The sequence below is a fragment of the Mus caroli genome, unplaced genomic scaffold, assembly GCF_978045245.1.
Source record: "Mus caroli unplaced genomic scaffold, Mus_caroli_1 scaffold_7, whole genome shotgun sequence".
NCBI classification, from domain to species: domain Eukaryota; kingdom Metazoa; phylum Chordata; class Mammalia; order Rodentia; family Muridae; genus Mus; species Mus caroli.
The window spans coordinates 112,320,292-112,334,292 of NW_028227262.1; the positions used below are offsets into that span (position 1 = coordinate 112,320,292).

The following is a 14,001-nucleotide window of genomic DNA, read 5'->3' on the forward strand; positions in this document are numbered from 1 at the left end:
ACATGTGTGTGCGTGCACACATACATACATGTGTGTGTGTGTGTGTACGTGTGTACATGTACCACATGTGTACATGAAATCTCTGAGATCAGAAGAGTATATTGGATCCCCTGGAACTGGATATGTGGTTGCTGGGAACTGAACCCATGTCTGTAAGTAAGAGCAGCAAGTGCTCTCTACTGCTTGGCCACCTCTTCAGACCTCCTTCCTTTCCTTTCCTCCTCCTTTCTCTCCTTTCCCTGCTGGGTATTTTATAGTTAGATATTGCTATCAGCCATTGGGGAGTCTGGAGGGAAAGCCTGCATTCTGAGGCACATGATCTGATTGCAGGACAAACTGGGATCCACTGAGTCCTTCAACATTTCCCAGAATATTTCACCATAAATGTCTTTATCACAACACCAACAGTAATAATAATGACCCTTAGATTTTAACTAGAGGTGGCAGGTCCCAGGTTTGGCTATGACACGATGCAGGACATGACCTTAGAGTAAGATACAATTGACAACTCGCCCCTGTTTCGTAAAGGCTGTTTCTAAGTTAAAAGACTCACGTTTGAAATTCCTTTTCCAGGGGGACGCCTCCTGCCAGACGCTTATCCCTAAGATTAAGCTGGAGCCGCATGAAGTGGATCAGTTCTTAAACTTCTCTCCGAAAGAAGGTGAGCTCATCTTCTGCCCCTCCCACTCTCCAGGGGCTCATGCTAAAGGAAACCGAGCCGCAGAGTACAGTGGAGGATCACAGAGGTAGCTGGCTCTATGGAATCATTATGTTCTTAAAACGATCAATTCCAAAACAATATTGTGAAATATAAAGTTACCTAATAAAATTATTTCTCTATATGTCCTTTATTTCCAGCTAAGCGTTACTGTGGTTTGATGCTTACCAAGAATGGGTTTTTGACCCATGATTGGCACTGCTGTGGCATGTGTCTGTGTGGTTGGTGACACTCACTTGTCCCTATGGCCTCCTGGTGTGAACCCCACTATCGCCCCATAGATACACAGTGGCACTCACTGCCTTAATAAAAACTTGAGTTTTAACCCTCTGTAAATGAAGTTGTCATGTGTCTACACAGTCAGGGTGTGTTCTTAGCTGCTCTAGTTGAGTGACAGTTGTCATGAGCTCCCTTCCTTGGTAACGTCGTGGTCCTGGTGGTGCTGGGCCTCTCTGGGCTTCTTGTCATCATCATTCCTTTAGAACCTAACCGTGCCATTCCTGGAGTTGTTTACTCTTTGTTCATTCTCTACATCTTTTTAATTTTACTCTTTTGACTGCCCGCTCTGTGTTCTCCCAGGAGACCAAGCTGGGATCCTGGATACAGTCTCTCCACCTCAGGAGGGCACAGGAAGCTCTCAGTATCTTATTTATACAGAACCTGGAGTCCACTCTTCTTGTGTCTGTTGGTGCTACACCTCCCTTTTATTTACACGTTCAGCACATGTCTAGCCACGCAGTTCATTGCATGACCAACAAAGTCAGTGCACACAACTGGAGAGAACGACGCATGTGCTAGCGTGCAAAGGAGCGGGTACTGTGAGCATGGGAGCATGATTTACCTTCGATCCTTTAGGACCTGATTTAGGGCTGGATTTGAGACCATTGACACAGGGCTGGCCCTTTACTATCTGTAAAGGACTTAAATGGCAATATTATCCGTCTGCATCTGTGTTGAGCCTTTGTTTCTTGTCGTTGAGCCCACGTCCGTCCATGCCTTTGAGCCTTATAGGCTGCTTCCAAGTAATTTCTTTCATCTTTACGGCTGGTTACCACCAACAAATGTATCTTGTTCTTTTTGGTATGTTTCAGTGCGGTTCAGAAAGTGTCACAACTGGGACAATAGGTCCCCATGGTGGCGTCAGGATCTAGGGTCACCGGAGAAGAAATGGCAATCCTTCCTCATTATCCTGGATAAAGACAGATAAAGAAATTGAATAGCCTGTGGACATCAAAGTTTCTGGGCAGAGGAGCTTGCAGTCTCCCTGCGCCTTCCGCAGCCTAGGAGCAGCATTTCAAATGATGTTTAGAAATCTGAGCCTGCGGCACCTGTGGCCAAAAGGGCCGGCTTTTCCTGTCTGCTTCTCTCTTGTGGGCTACCCGCTGCTTAGAAAGGAGAAAAGCATAGCTTAGCCTGTGCCAGGCCTGGAGGCCGAAAAACTTTTGGTGTCCTTGGGAGTTTAGCTGGACTCCCCCCGCGCCCCCCCCCCCCGCCCCCATAGGGAAATCTGATTCCTGTTTTGTTTTGTTTTGTTTTGTTTTTTTGCTTTTGCTGGGTTTTTATGATTTTAACACACAGTGTCATATACTCATGACATAGGGGAAACCTTGGCTAGTATGCAAGACATGCCAATTTTCTAGCCAAGCACATGATGTGTGAAAGGGCCTACTCCTGAGCCTACCCCTGACTTACTCCGGTTTGTAAAGCATGCAAGTGTCCTGTGGATACAGAAATGCTGCATGAATCTGGGATGAGGGACCCTCAAATGTAATGTCCCTCAGCAACAGGGGCTAGCAGAACAGAACAGTCTCTCTCTCTCTCCTAGATATTTTCTTTATTTACATTTCAAATGGTATCCCTTTTCCTAGTTTCCTCTCCGAAAATCCCCTACCCCCTCCCCCTGCTCCCCAACCCACCCACTCCTGCTTCCTGGCCCTGGCATTCCCCTGTACTGGGGCATAGAGCCTTCACAAGATCAAGGGCCTCTCCTCCCATTGATGGCCAACCAGACCATCGTCTGCTACATATGCAGCTAGAGCCACGAGTCCCTCCATGTGTTTTCTTTGTTTGGTGGTTTAGTCCCAGGGAGCTCTGGAGATAGTGGTTAGTTTATATTGTTGTTCCTCCTAGGGGGTCTGTAAATCCCTTCAGCTCCTTGGGTCCTTTCTCTAGCTCCTTCATTGGGGACCCTGTGCTCTGTCCAATGGATGATTGTGAGCATCCACCTCTGTATTTGTCAGGGACTGGCAGAGCCTCTCAGGAGACAGCTATATCAGACTCTTGTCAGCAAAATCATGTTGGCATCTGCAATAGTGTCTGGGTCTGGTGGTTGTTTATGGGATGGATCCCCAGGTGAGGCAGTCTCTGGATGGTCATTCCTTCAGTCTCTGCTCCACACTTTGTTTCAGAACAGAACAATCTTGTTCAGAAAAAAGAAAGAGGGGACCCACAGGGTCTTTGTGCAGGTGCACCCCAGGTAATGGTCTCCCTTTAGAAGCTCATTCCAACTGGAGGTGCTAGCTGGATGCCTGTTGGGTGTTCTCAGCCTCAGGAATGTGCCCTGTAGATGGACTTTAGGGGAGAAGGCGTCTTGTACCCCCTTTCTTTTTTCTGTGACTACTTATCTATCTAATTGTGGATGTAGGGTTTCTGAATGAAGAATGCCTGGCCTCCTGCCTACAGGCCCCACTGGCTGCATTCCTCCAGAAACAAAAGGGGCTTTTCTCCAAGAATTCCACGAGAGCTTTCAGGTTGGCAATTTCCTAAAAGAACAAACAAACTGCACACTACTAACACGATTTGCACATCAACCTGTGTAAACTCTCTGAGAAAAATAAGAGTGGGATATTGAGTGTAGCTCAGTTGATAGACTGCTTGCATGGTGTGCAAGAAGCCCTTCATCCCACCCCCAGTACCATATTAAACCCCGGCACGGTGGAATGGTTCAATCTCAGCATCACAGAGGTGGGGGCAAGAGGATCAGAAGTTCAGGGCTATCCTCAGCTAACCAGAATTCAAGGCCAGACTGGGATGCATGAGAACCTGTCTCAAAATATGTCACAAAAATAAAATGATAAAGAAACTCAGGAAAAGATCTTGTCAGCACTGTGTCAGGAGTCCCTAGCATCCCAGGCCACCCTTGGGGTCATCCTTTTGTTGGTGTCTCATGCACATATCTGCCCAGGGTAGCTTTGTGCTGGGACTAGTAAGTATGGGTGCGACTCTGCGCTCTCTCTCTCTCTCTCTCTCTCTCTCTCTCTCTCTCTGTCTCTGTCTCTCTCACTTTCCATACAACAAGAGGACTTCTGGATATACTGTTCTTCACCTGGCTCTCCTCTCCTCACTACATCAAGTCTTAAAGAACTTTCTAGGGCAGCCCAGAGAGAGCCCCTACTCTCTGTACCTACCCCAAAGCTCCCAGTGTGGAGACGCATGCTGCGTGTTGAACTGCCCCCTGAGTCGAGAGCTACTCTTCTGTGGTGGCTGACGCGAGCTCTCTTTGTCCGCAGCCTCCGTGGATCAACTGCACTTACCACCAACACCACCCAGTAGCCACAGCAGTGACTCTGAGGGCAGCTTGAGCCCCAACCCACGCCTGCATCCCTTCAGCCTGTCTCAGGCCCACAGCCCTGCCAGAGCCATGCCCCGGGGCCCCTCTGCCTTGTCCACATCTCCTCTTCTCACAGCTCCACATGTAAGTATCTGAGAGGACCAGGGATCCTCTCAGTCTAACTTTTTATCCTTGTAATGAAAATTTTGTTTAATGGTTAGAAGTCTCTGTTCGTGCTATGTGGCTGTAACAAAATACCGTAAGTGAGGAAGGAAAGATGTTTGTCTTGGTGCCTGGTCTTGGAGGTGGTGAAGTTCAAGAGCATGGCGCCTGCATTGACTCAGCCTCTGGAGAGGATGCTCCATGCGTATCAGGAAAACAAGAAGCAGGGAGTGGGAAGGACACATGCAAAGGAGGCAGGGAGGTTGGGTAGCAACACATCCCCGTGGTAACTAATCCTGGTCCTGTGAGACCCAATGCACTCCTGCCAAAGGGCACTGATGTGTATTCTTCACGCCCACACTTCTCTGAGGTACCACACTGGAGACCAAGCCTCCAGGTGAGGACAGACTGGATTCAAGCCATAGGACCAAAGCAGTGTAGCAAGAACCCTGAGGGGTGTGTTTATAAAGACCTGCCTACAAATCTCAGGCATTCTCTTTTCAAATGCAGATCCAATTCTTATCCACGTGTTTATTTTCCAGGGCTGGAAGCCTCAGGCATAACATTTCTGTTCTTTTCCCTTCAAAGTTATAGCATAAACATTTGCCATTAATGTAGAAGACCCTTACTTAATGGGAGCTAGGAAATGCCTTTCATCTTTTAGATATGCATTCTTGGGTGAAATTGGAAAAGAAAAGTCTCTCTGAGATTAACTTCTTTGATGCCAAAAGCTTCAAAACAGTTTAATCTTTGTGTGTGTTTCGAGGCTCGGGGGATCTTAACCCAGGGTCCTACGACAAAATCCCAGGTCATCGTTCATCGCACACAGGTGGAAAGGAGGGGTAGAGACTTCATATTTTATTGTTCTAAAGAGGGAATCCGGTGTCTATGCCTTCAGAGTTACAGGCAGATTTTTTAAAAACTATACTATTTTTTTTTTAAACGAAGAACAAATTTTAAACCCAGTATTTTATTTTTTTGAGAATTTCATGCAAGCAATGTATGTGACTAATACATATAAATGAAGTGTTTTAAGACTAGGAACCATGTATCATGACACTTTGGATAATTTTGAGAAGACTCACTTGTCCCCCTCTGTTTTAGATCTTAACAACATGTCGCCACTCCCGAGAACAAAGGCCTTCACTGGCCATGCCTGTCTTCTCTGTTTGAGCCTGGATTTCACTGCTTAGATTCATGCTGTGTATCTGCATCTCCACCCCATATTCCTACTCGTGTTCCCCTGCTGCTGTCTAAGGCCCCTGGAGCCCCCATTCCTCTGCTTGTATTAAGCAGCTTCCCCTTTGCTGTCTCAGCCTCCCGAGCTCACCTGCTCTGGGCAGGGCGTCTCCGGTTACTCTTCTGAGTACAGCACTGCCCTCTGCTTGGATTACCTGCCCAGTCCTTGTGGATCATCAAGTCTCCAGAAAGCAGCAGTCTCATCTCCTCCCCTGAGCCTCCTCTCATCCGTAAACTCACAAGGGCTCTCTTTCTCTAAAAACTGAATGGTACTCCATTCAACGTCTAAGCTCAGCCTTGAACTGCCCTCAAGGTCTCATGGCTAAAACTCCAGTCCTACCGTCTTGATCCTAAGCCACTCCAGAGATGGGGTTTGTTTTCAGTCTCCTTGACAGGGAGCATGGGGCACTAGTGAGTCAGCTTGTGTGACTAATGCATACTCGTCATTGTGTTCTGGGCTACACAAAACGAACTGTGTCTCTCATCTTTATTGCTGAGGGCCAGAGTAGGACTCTTGGAAGTCTGAACTTTCATGGAAAAATGCCTGCTGGTGTGTTACAACTAAAGGACTTCAAGCCCCTTGGTTGTAAGTGGAGGGAAAGAGAAACTGGTGTGGAGAAAGCTGGTCATAAAATTAGCCCTTCAGTAGGGAACAATGCAAGTCTTGAATGAAGCTGAACTAGGGGAATTTTCCATTGCTCCTAAGCCTCCAGGGATGTGGGGTGGGGTGTGAACTCTATACTGTTACTTGTGTCTGCAAGACAGTGGGGTGTCCCTGGGAGAAACAGTGGAAGGAGGCCTCTGCAGCTTAACCTTTGATTCAAAATTATGGAGTTTAAAACCCCCATATGGGATACTGGGGAGGTGGTTCAGGGGGTCAGAACATTTGCCTTGCAAGTGTGAAGACTTGAGTTTGAATCACAAGCACCCACATAAAAGAGCCAGGCATGACTGCCAGTGTCTGCGACACCAGCATTGTGGGGTTGGGGCCCCAACCTAGGTGACAACAAGAAGCTTTCTTGTTCAACGGGAGACCCTGCCTCACTAAAAAAGCAGAGAGGAATAGAAGATGCCTGCTATTCTGTTCTAGCCTCCATATATGTGCACGGGCACATACACATGTACTCTACGTGCATGCACCACACATACATACATACATACATACATACAAGAATACATACTTACATACATATATACATACATGCATGGCACACAGTACTCATGCCACACACACTTATGTAAATAAAGAGATAAACTATCCACATGGGCACACCTTCTCTATCATTGCTTTTCCTTCAAAGCACCTATGCCTGACCCGAAGCCTAAGAGGCTCAGTTTCTCTGCTCGGTGAGATTCTCCACACTCCTTGGTGAGGTCACATTTCAGTCACTCCTCTCTGATCTTTTTGTGCTCCCTGGTCTGCACAGAAGCTGCAGGGATCGGGCCCCCTGGTCCTGACAGAGGAGGAGAAGAGGACCTTGGTTGCCGAGGGCTATCCCATTCCCACCAAGCTGCCCCTGACAAAATCTGAGGAGAAGGCCCTGAAGAAAATCCGGAGAAAGATCAAGAATAAGGTAAGCTGTTCCACTCTAGGCATTGCTGTGACAGACAGGAGAACTGAGCCCTCAAGCTCCACCCCCAAGGTCCATAGTGGGACTTCCTGTAACCACACAGGAGCATAGAAACAGTCTGCCCACCGTGGGTGTGAACTCACACCAGTATGGACTCTGTGTTGCACCATAGCCTGTTCAGAAGCAGGAGGAGATACAAGAACCTCTCTTTATCATTATCTTTAAAAATCTCAGTCGTATATAGTGTTTTCTCCTCATTGCTAAATAAATATGTAATGTATAAGCAAATACAGTTTTATGTGGTATCACTTAAAAGGGTTTTTTTTTTTTTGTTAGTGGTCTGTGGTAGAAACAAACTTCAGTAAGCCACCTAGTCTCCATTGCCTCCGGAGCTGTGGCACAGACAAAGGGAGCAGGAGAGGAAGGCAGAGCGACTGGAAGACAAGAGAACCAGTCACACCTTCTTACCCTCGTGTAGAGCCAGCAGACAGTTTATATGTATCAAGCCCAGCTGCCTGATTTTATGTATAATTGAGCCAGCTGAGGTCCAGGGAGCTGACATCATTTTTCTGAGCTATTTCAACCATCAGTCTGTGACCCAGGAGTTTGTTGGCGGGTAGGGAGGATCTGTCTGGGCCGGAAGCAGAGTTGGTGATAAGTCGGGGGGAGTCCACAGTTTAAACAAAGCCAAACAAAGCCAGGCTGCCCAGCTGAGGCCGGCTTTGCTGGCCCCTGTGCTGATGGCCTCCCGTGTCCCTTCCATTCACTCCCGTTTTACTTTCAAACAAGGAAATTCATCCCCCTCCCCTCCTTATTTCACAGATTTCTGCCCAAGAAAGCAGGAGAAAGAAGAAAGAATACATGGACAGCCTGGAGAAAAAGTAAGCCCGCTCACTGGCTGGTTCTATTTATTAGGTCAGATTCAACAAGCAGGGTGAGGGTCTCAGTTTGGCTTTGTGAAAACCCGTCCGGGTGCATCGGCAGTGTTTGCCTGCCCCCTAGTGGCCATGTGGAAGGAACTGCTTTTAACTAGGTTGTGTGAATCTCGGCTTTCTGACTGCGATCTTGAGTGCTTCCAGGTTTCTGAGTAAGCATTAGACTTTGACATTGCTGCAGCTCCTCAGAAGACATGCCCAGCTTCTACCTACAGGAACAGTGTTGTTTAACCAGTCCCTACTGGCCTCAGATGATACAAATAAGACTCTGGTATTTCCTGTACTCTGTAATGCTGCTGTGGGCAGACAGAATTTTTTGCAAAAACACATGAAGGCACCTTTGTTCTTTTGAAAGCCCTGGAATGCCCTGGGGGCTCAGAGAACCGTGTGGATTAAGGACCATCTCTATCAGCCCTAGAAAGTAGTTCTCCGGCTGACCAGTTGGTGTGATTTCCAGGTCGACCCTGGAAGACCCACCAATGAGTCTTTCTTATTTGTATATGTGAGGTAAAGCCTGGCTGGCTTCTAACTAGTTCTAGAAGCTTCTATGGAAAGTTGTCCTTCTCTGAGCTGGTTTGGGAGGAGGCAGTGTAGCATTAAGGACTCCCGTTCTGTTTTCTTGTGTTTCATTATGTCCTGAAGGTATCCACAATCAAGGTTATTTCTGTGGGTCTCTCTTCTCTGTGTCTCTGGGCATGTACACTCCAGCACTTCACGGCCCTGGGATCTGGTCCTGCCTGCCTTTTACCCAAGCTTTGTATCAGGGATCCACAGCCGTGCAGATCCCTGGTGACTCTGTAGCCCATGGTCTATTGAGGGATGAGATCAGCAGGAAGAGGTGGGGAACCTGATTGAGATGCCTCGTGCGATTTATGTGTGTCCAGCCCACGTGACTTCCTGAAGAGAGCCCTGACCTGCCGTGTTGTCCCTGTGAACCCTCATTGTCTTTCTATTCAGGCTGTCCCCGCTCTTCCTTACTGACCACCCTGCTCCTTTCTCTGTGAAAGGCCCGTGGCTGAGCAGGTGCCCTGTGGAGAGTAGCTGAGTGTCTTTTTGCTCTCTCCACAGAGTGGAGTCTTGTTCAACTGAGAACTTGGAGCTTCGGAAGAAGGTGGAGGTGCTGGAGAACACCAATAGGTGAGTGTAGCCAGAGGAAGGGGATGTGTCCAATGGCGGGGGTCGTAGTCCACATCCAGAGTGGGAGGGATAGGGAGTCTACCAACCAGGATACTAGCGCTGACCACCGCCTACCAGTTTCTGTTTCATGGGCTCCCCCATTCACGCACATAAGCCACATAGATGTTTTAACTTTTTAGTGGTTGGTGTGGAGGATGGTCATAACGAGAGCTATTATAGGTTAAAAAGGATTGGACTGGGCGTGTGGCCGAGTCACAGGAAGCCCTTGCCTAACATGCACAAAGCCCGAGGTTCAATCCTCAGTATTACAACAAACAGATTAATAAAGAGAAGAAATGTTTAAAAGGGGCTTAGAGCAGAATAAGTAAAGTCCCTAGGTCTGATTCTCCTGAAAATGAGTTTTAGGGCTGGACAGGGAGGCACTGGGATGTAGTGTTGTTTAATTCTAGTCACGATCATGCTTATTAGTTTAAAAAGACAGCATGTTTTTATAAGCCTGCTTTTAAAAAATTAGTGATTTACATTTCAGTCCCATTTTGAAAAATTAGCTGTGGCTCTTAGCAGATGGATTCTTTTGACGTTTTCTATGTCGGTCACTGTTTGGGCACACTGTAGATCTTAACTCACTAATTCTCAGGAGATGGTGTGAGATTATCCCTGTTATATAGATAAGTGAGGTCCCAGGACCCAGGGGACTTGCCCAGGAACACTCACCAGCTTAATCCTGTGAATTTCAGTAGAGAAGGATCCTATTGGGTGTAACTCTAGTTCAGGAGCAAGGGGTTTGGATGTGGTAAGACACTGCACCTCTGTGTGGTCATGGGCTCACATGGTACTCACTTGTGTTCTGAAAATGCCCTGAAGTCAAAGAATCCTGTCACCCTTAGTAAAGTATAGGTCCAGTGAATTATAGGTCCAATACATCATGCAGATGAAAAACTTCATTTGGAGCTAAGAAAATACGAATCAGCCATTACAGGGTCAGCATTAATGCCTACTAACAAAATGTCAAAGGCTACACGGTCTGATTAGATCTCTTCACATGCTTTCAACAACAGCTTTTACATTTGAAGTCCGAGTCCTGTATCTCTGTAGGTTTTTGTTACAACAGCAGGCTGAGGACTTGAACTGTTGTCTGTGGCCATCAGCTCAGTTCCATCTTGGTAATCCAGAAGAGCACTCACGGAGGGGATCAGGTGCCCTTTGCTTGACTGCTGTGTCCTCAGACCTCCAGACAGGCTCGTCCGTCCTCTCCTCTCTCTCCCGGTGACATTACCCCACCACCCCTCCCCCACCCGATGACCTTCCTCCATCAGGACTCTGGTTTTGCTGCTCTTCCCTGCCCCTCCCCCATCTTCTGCTGAGTCCCCATCTCCATCTGACCACCTTCTGACCAGCAGAGGTGACTTCAAGGCTCTTTTGGCTCTTTGAATCCTGCATCTCAGCCACTTCCTTGGCGTTTGGTCTCCAGCCCTTCCCTTGCTGCAGTGGATGCTCTGTATATGAACAGATTTGGCCCTGAGCTGGGGAACAGGTAGGAATCCTATCAGCATTATCCTTTCAGTTTGTGTCCTGGGGCCTGTCTGTCCCGGCTCTGCTGTTAGGCCTCCTGTTGGCCACACGGGTGCAGCAAAGCCTCAGCGGGGCTGTTCTGGGACCAAGAAGAAGTCTGTTGAGGAGGGCTCACAGGCCACCTGGCCTGGGAAGAGGTCTCCTCCCCTCTCCATCTGGTGGCACTTGGCTTTGTTTGTTTATTCCTTGATTATCATGAACATTTAAAACTTTCCCAAGTGCTGGGATTCCGGGTGTGCATCCTCACAACCAGACTGGAACGTTTCGTTTTTTGTTTTTTGTTTTTGTTTTTTAGTTTTGCTTGTTGGTTTAAGTCAGGTATCCACACATCCAAAAGTTCAAATTGGCAAAGCATCCACTGAAAGCCCTCTTATCTTAACATACAGATTTTCTCCCATGTCTGTATTTCTTAGTACAGAGTCCAGCCAGTCATCCCACTGGCCTCCAAGCCCGGCCTTCCTGTGGTGCCTGTTAGACAGGCCTGTGTTTACTGAGGAATGCTTTGCCTAGTTCTGAGTTTCGTATGAATTCCTTTTAGAGTCCCCGCATCCTCCTCAGGAGGTGTGTAAACACTCATCTTCTGGCTGTCATCAGTTTCTAGTAATCACCTAGGTAGATCAATACATAAGGAATTTAGAAACAGCTCTACAGACTCCAATCATTTCTTCTTCAGTTATTAGCAGGGCATTTATATTTAATAAAGTTGTGGAGGATTTATGCATGTATGTGCATGTGTCTGGGGAAGGAATGGAGGTCAGCAAATTGACATCTATGTCTTGTTTATTGTTCTCCCTCTGTTTTTTTTTGAAACAGCGTTGACTCCTATGGAGTCGACCCTGTAGACTTGGCATTTCTGTAGACTGGCTGTTCAGGGAGCCCCAGTGTCTGCTTGTCCTCATTCCCCATCACTCCCAACTCCAGTGCTGAGCTACCGAGAGCATATGGCCACTCCTGTCTTTTAAAGGAGCATCAGCTTTCCATACTCTTCATGCTTGCATAGTAGGCCCTTTGCCCTTGGGCTTGAACCATGTGGTGATGTATGTCTATAATCCCACTGGTGGGAAGCCGGAGACAAATGGGTCCCTGGGCTCACTGACCAGTCAGCCTAGCCTAACTGATGAGCTTAGGCCAGTGAGAACTTGTCTTAAAAAGCGAGACGGGCATCTTCTGAGGATGACACCTCTGCCCCCCCCCCCCCCACACACACACACTCACACTCAACATATAAAGAATATATATGTAAACCTCAAAATTCTTTGATTTGGATCTATTATTACTTTCTGGGATACTCCATATGTGTGTGTGTGTGTGTGTGTGTGTGTTATGCATATTTCTTAATTAAAAACTTTTCATTGAACAATGTACACTGGACTTGTTCTCCATAAATATGTTTACTGAATCCTCATCTGAAACTGTTTCACAACTCCCTCAGGACGCTGGTCTTTGGCCCTTCCCCAGCAGTGGCTGACAGTGAGTAGAGTCAGGGCTAGTATTTTGGCACTGGACAAAGCAGAAAGGGTTCTGCTTCTTGTGTTACATCTTTAACTTTACCCGGGTGTGACTGACAGACAAAGCTGTGCATTTCTGAGTGTCCTATATGTGTACATTGTGCAGTGGTCACCGTAGTGGAGTAAATCACATTCCCACACACATGTGGTTCCCTCTCTTTTTCTATCGTGCAAAGGCTTTTAGATCAACCTACGAGTCAGCAGACATCTTACTGCCCTGTCACTAATTGCAGCGACCTGCTGTACACCGAGTGTCGGCTCACAGAACCTTTTCACCTCCGAGCCCCATCTTCGCCTTCTTGTTTCTGAGTTGGAACTTTGTATAAATCATTCTGTATGTAAACAATGGCACAGTATTTCTTTTGTCTCTGACTAGCTTCTTTCACTTCTAAAACAGGGAGCCACGCTGGTTGTCCCCAGTTTGTGAGCCTCTTGATTGCCAAGAGCCTGCATGGGTTCCCTTCAGAGCCTTTGTGTGCTCTGTCTCACTTCTGGCTCACACTTAACTTCTGGTGGACGACCTTTATTGATGGTGATAACTGGTCCCTGGCTCCTTATGATCTTCCTACAGATAATTTTACCCAGAGCTCCCCTGGTCATCATAGCCAGGACCCATATTTCATATGCTGGTTTAAGAGGCAAATGTATAAATGACCTGTTCTTGCTGAAGCACGGTCTGGGAGAGGTAGGGCTGCCTTCCCATCTCTTCTCTTCTGCCCACCTTTTCCTGTTTCTTGCAAGGGCCTCCCTTGGTCAGAAGACTGCCTTAACCCAAATGACTATGGTGTAAACATTATTAACCCCGGTCTCCAGCACCAGCTGCAGAGAAGCAGGTGGCAGGGGAAACTTCTGGGCAATGGTCACATCACATGGTGTTTGAACTTAGCACAGGCCTAGACCAAAGGGACACACAGCTGTGTTTGTGCTACTGTTGATGCTTCTCCGACCGTTGTCCTTTGGAGGCAGCTGGACAGAAGTCAAAACAGATGACAAATGTGGATAGGGACCAGGATTGCAGGACGTGGGTGTGAGATGTAGAGGGACCTGTAGATAATGTGACACAATGTGTGTGCATTCATCACTTGAGGAGAGCAGCACCCCTCCTGGCTAAGATACCCAGATGAGGAGTACCAGTCTGGACTTGTTTGCACTAAATTCAGCAAGAGACTCCTGGCATGTTATTGGTTTCTAGAGGGAAGGATTCTTGCTTCTGACCTCAAGACTCTGGATGGGGCCAGCCAGGCGGGGCAGAGAGCCCTGTTCCCTCTTGCTCCAGAGCTGACAGACACTTGGTAGGAATGCACCCCATGACTAAGATCACTCTGATCATCCGCTAATTGCATGCAATCAAGGAAGATGGAAGTGAGAGGGTGTCCCAGGGGACCCTTCCTCCTAAGCACAATCAGCAACAGTATTCATTCCTAGCGGTGCTGCTGCAAACTCCTCTGCTGCTCTGGACGATCACTGACCACTCGGGATGCAAACTCTCAGGATGCACGCAAGCCTTCTCAGGAAGGCCCACCCTTGTCTCACTCCTGAGACATCCTGTTCTTCATCCCCATGGCCACTTTGCCTAAATGATGCCCATCTACCACCCTGCCCGTTCCAG

The 14,001-nt window shown here is 47.6% G+C and overlaps 1 protein-coding gene across 2 annotated transcripts in view; it reads left to right on the forward strand.

The window, feature by feature from the left end:
* The window catches only part of Creb3l2 (cAMP responsive element binding protein 3 like 2), a 116,518-nt gene that overhangs the window by 81,226 nt on the left and 21,291 nt on the right, over positions 1-14,001 (forward strand). For both annotated transcript variants that reach the window (XM_029478328.2, XM_021164591.3), the window contains exons 4-8: positions 574-661; positions 4,228-4,412; positions 7,097-7,243; positions 8,063-8,121; positions 9,244-9,312. In XM_029478328.2, the coding sequence (XP_029334188.1) occupies positions 574-661; positions 4,228-4,412; positions 7,097-7,243; positions 8,063-8,121; positions 9,244-9,312 (548 nt within the window). The remainder of the gene's footprint in view (positions 1-573; positions 662-4,227; positions 4,413-7,096; positions 7,244-8,062; positions 8,122-9,243; positions 9,313-14,001) is intronic.